Source organism: Pagrus major, chromosome 11, assembly GCF_040436345.1.
Source record: "Pagrus major chromosome 11, Pma_NU_1.0".
Classification (NCBI taxonomy): Eukaryota; Metazoa; Chordata; class Actinopteri; order Spariformes; family Sparidae; genus Pagrus; species Pagrus major.
In genome coordinates, this window is record NC_133225.1 from 12,624,468 (window position 1) to 12,627,712 (window position 3,245).

General features: G+C 42.4%; 1 protein-coding gene across 1 annotated transcript; it reads right to left on the reverse strand.

The window, feature by feature from the left end:
• Positions 1–208: 208 nt before the first annotated feature.
• org (oogenesis-related gene) lies at positions 209–2,287 on the reverse strand. Its single transcript, XM_073477048.1, has 6 exons — positions 2,161–2,287; positions 1,997–2,068; positions 1,698–1,917; positions 804–961; positions 430–537; positions 209–346 (listed from the first exon to the last, which is right to left on the reverse strand). Exons 1-6 carry the CDS (start codon positions 2,215–2,217, stop codon positions 299–301), a joined length of 663 nt encoding a protein of 220 aa, XP_073333149.1. The 5' UTR covers positions 2,218–2,287; the 3' UTR covers positions 209–298.
• Positions 2,288–3,245: the final 958 nt, after the last annotated feature.

The window sequence follows — 3,245 nt, forward strand, 5'->3', positions numbered from 1 at the left end:
AACATTTTAGAGCGACCCAACACAACGAGTAATTTCAGAAGTATTGATACCAAATAAGCGTACGTTTTAAGAGTCCATAAGCAGTAAAAGCTGCATTAACGAGATCCTACACACGAGGAATTTTACCAACTGCTCCATTTCCTCACTTCGTCTCAGCTCTGCTGTTGAACCAAGTATCATTACTGCCATCTAGTGGAGGCCACAGCAATTTCAAGGCAAGAGGATAAAGTTTTATTGAATCAATATATAAACATACAAAAAAAACACTGGAACAATACAACACTGTCAATATGACACATTAATCAGCAGGGCAAGAGACTTCAGCTGGAGTGGACAGCTCAACATCCTAAAAAACAGAAAAGTCCAAGTTGGAGTATCATTCAGATCACACATGCCGTTTATTATAATGTGCATCTACTTGGCTCTTACTGTTCTGACGTCTTCAATGATGACCAAGCCTTTCTCCTGAACTTCAATGTCACTTTCCGTGTTGTTGTGCGAGCAGTACTCCTCACTCTCCGTCTCTACAGTACTGGGCTGAGAAAGGATCAGCATTAGGATCCCTTTGTGTCTCCAACCATCATAGAGCATGTTAAAAGGCTTTAAACATTATAGTTTGTTTTGCACCATTGCAGGTAAAGTACATGCCTGACCACATATCACTAGAAACTGAATATGTGATAATGTCCAGAACAGAAAATTCTCATGTATACTACAGATTAAAAGAAGTGAAACTGAAATGTCCAGATAAACATTCAATTCCCTTCAAATTATGGGCAAGGCAAGAACATAAGAGCACTAACCTCATAGTCAGGATCCTCCTCAGGGGAGTCATCATCAGCGAGCTCCTGATTGAGCGCCTCCACCCAGGTCGGGTGCTCTTCTTCCTCCTCATCCTCCAACTCATCCTGCTTTCTCTTGCTGCCCTTTCCGCAAGGTTTAGTAGGAGAGACTCTGATTTCTGTTGGGAAACAAGCTCATTTTTAAAAAGCAGTAACCCATGCTTCCACATATGAAGCCGTGCATTTAAGGATACCGTCACCAAATCTGTTCCCGTTTGACCCCGCTGGGTAGGAAAACCATGTTGACCTGTATTTTGCCAAGTTACCCCAAAGAGCCAAGGAACAATTCAAGTGTTTTACATTTTTCTAGTTAGGAACTGATGCACTCGGCAGGGTACAAAAATATAAATCTGGCACCTGATCCCTGCTTTTTTTGATGCCAATTATGCTCTTAATTCACCAGTACCAGATATATTTTGAGGATTGCCCAGCCTTGGTGTAGGTATTCGGTCCCATGCCTGTGAACGATAAGCTTCAGCCAAACTATAATAGTATAGTATAATTCAAAAGCCCAAAGGTTTTAACAATATGAGGGGGCTCTTTGATACAGAATATCAAAAGGTAGGGGGAAAAAAAGGCTTTATTCACATGGCCTTTCCATATTTAAGCTAATCTTCATTTTTAACTTGCAGCCTTTGAGCACAATTGTCAAACCACCTCCAGAAATAAATAAATCTCTTAAATCCAAATTATCTGGAGTTTCCTCAGAATTTAGAGTGCCATCTTTAAAACGCTTGTTTTGTCCAGTGATTTAATTAAAATAGGTGTCAATTTATGTCTAATGCAGAAGTAAAGGCTTTACTTTACTGTGAAAAAAACTCTGAAAAGAAAACACCAGCTACACAGACAGCACACCTGGAGAGAGGGAGCGCCCAATGCTGCTGGACACCGGGTACCCCAGGGCCCCCTGCACCCAGCGGGGCAGGACGGACAGCAGCAGGCGGGTGACCCGGTGCAGGCGCTTGCGGCCGGCGAGGCTCTGGCGTCCGGGGCTGGAGACCGAGGCAGTGACGAGGGCCTTCTCTTGTGGCTGCCGGAAGCCCAGCACCCACCAAAACCCGCGGTACGTGCGGACCTAAAAGTGAGCGCCATGTTAGGTCGCATGTAAAAGCTAACATGCTAAATGTAGCTAAACATGAGTTTTCTGCTCGTACCATGATGCCGAAGGGCCAGAAGAGGCCGCGCAGCACGGAGCGAAACACCCCGTCCCTCCTCACAACTCTGTCCTGCAGCCGAGGACACAACACTGATGAGAACTACAACATGAGACAGAAATGGCTCCAGAGCACCGAGCTTAGCTTTGTGAACCCAGCATTACCTCGGTGTTGTCGGCGTGCTCCCGCTCCGCAGTGTCTCTGTGGGTTTCTGTCGTCATGCTGCTTCGGGTCAAAGCCTGCTGTCCTGCCGGCTGAGATGATGATGAGGAGGAGAGGAAGAAGAGCTGCGGTGTGAGCAGACTGTGGAGGAGAAAATGTACCCGCAACCTGTCGCTGTGTAGCCAATCAGCGGGGAGAGATGCACCTGGCGCAATCAGAGCGGACCAATGAACAAGTCCCGCCAATTAACCTGCGTCAGAGCAAGTAGTGGTGGTCACGTGACCATAGACACGCATACGTAGAAGCCTGTGGCCGCCATATTGGATGTGGCAGGTGGCAGCAATGTGAACACATGGACGCTGAATAAAAAGCATTAACGTTTATATTTAACTGATTTTATATTAAATGATTTGTATTCATTTCAGTTCTAACAATGACAATTATCTGCAAATCAAAATAAGACACTGCAACTGGCAGTGAGTCCGCTTTCTTTTCTTTTAGCAGTGAAGTAATATACTCCATGACAGAAAATTATACACTTATTATATTGTATACAAAAACATATAAATAAAAACGCACCATATGTTATGTAAGTCCGTCGTCCATATTTAAAGTTAAATTAAATGAAACAAGCTGCCAGTAGACAGTGACATGTAGTAACTATGGTCCTTTAAACATGCTGACACTTTATGTCTGTTACTGCACCAAGTGTATGTATTTTTTATGTGGCAGCCTTTATGTCCACTAAATTTCCCGAGGGACAAATTAATAAGTAATCTTGAATTTTAGCACTTAGTCCTCATATGATATTGATCAGTGTAGACAACTTGCATAATATATGGTGCGTATTTATAATAGCAGCCAACTGCAAATTTACATTCTTTTATTTTTTTTTTACCATAAAATGTTATTGTATACAATAAAATAAGTGCAATTTTTTGTCATGGAGTATATCACCTCACTGCTAAAAGAAAAGAAAGCAGACATTATTCGTACTTAAATGAATATAAATCACTGAATATAAAAACAAACAAAATTAGTTATATGTAAATGTTAATGCTTTTTGTTCAGAAAACCCATTCACCCA

Coding starts and splice junctions, on each gene's coding strand:
- org (XM_073477048.1), bottom strand. CDS start 2,217: ATGACGACAGAAACCCACAGAGACACTGCGGAGCGGGAGCACGCCGAC. Junction 962..1,697: donor TGGGCGCTCCCTCTCTCCAG/GTGTGCTGTCTG, acceptor GTTTCCCAACAG/AAATCAGAGTCTCTCCTACT. Junction 538..803: donor AGGAGGATCCTGACTATGAG/GTTAGTGCTCTT, acceptor ATCCTTTCTCAG/CCCAGTACTGTAGAGACGGA.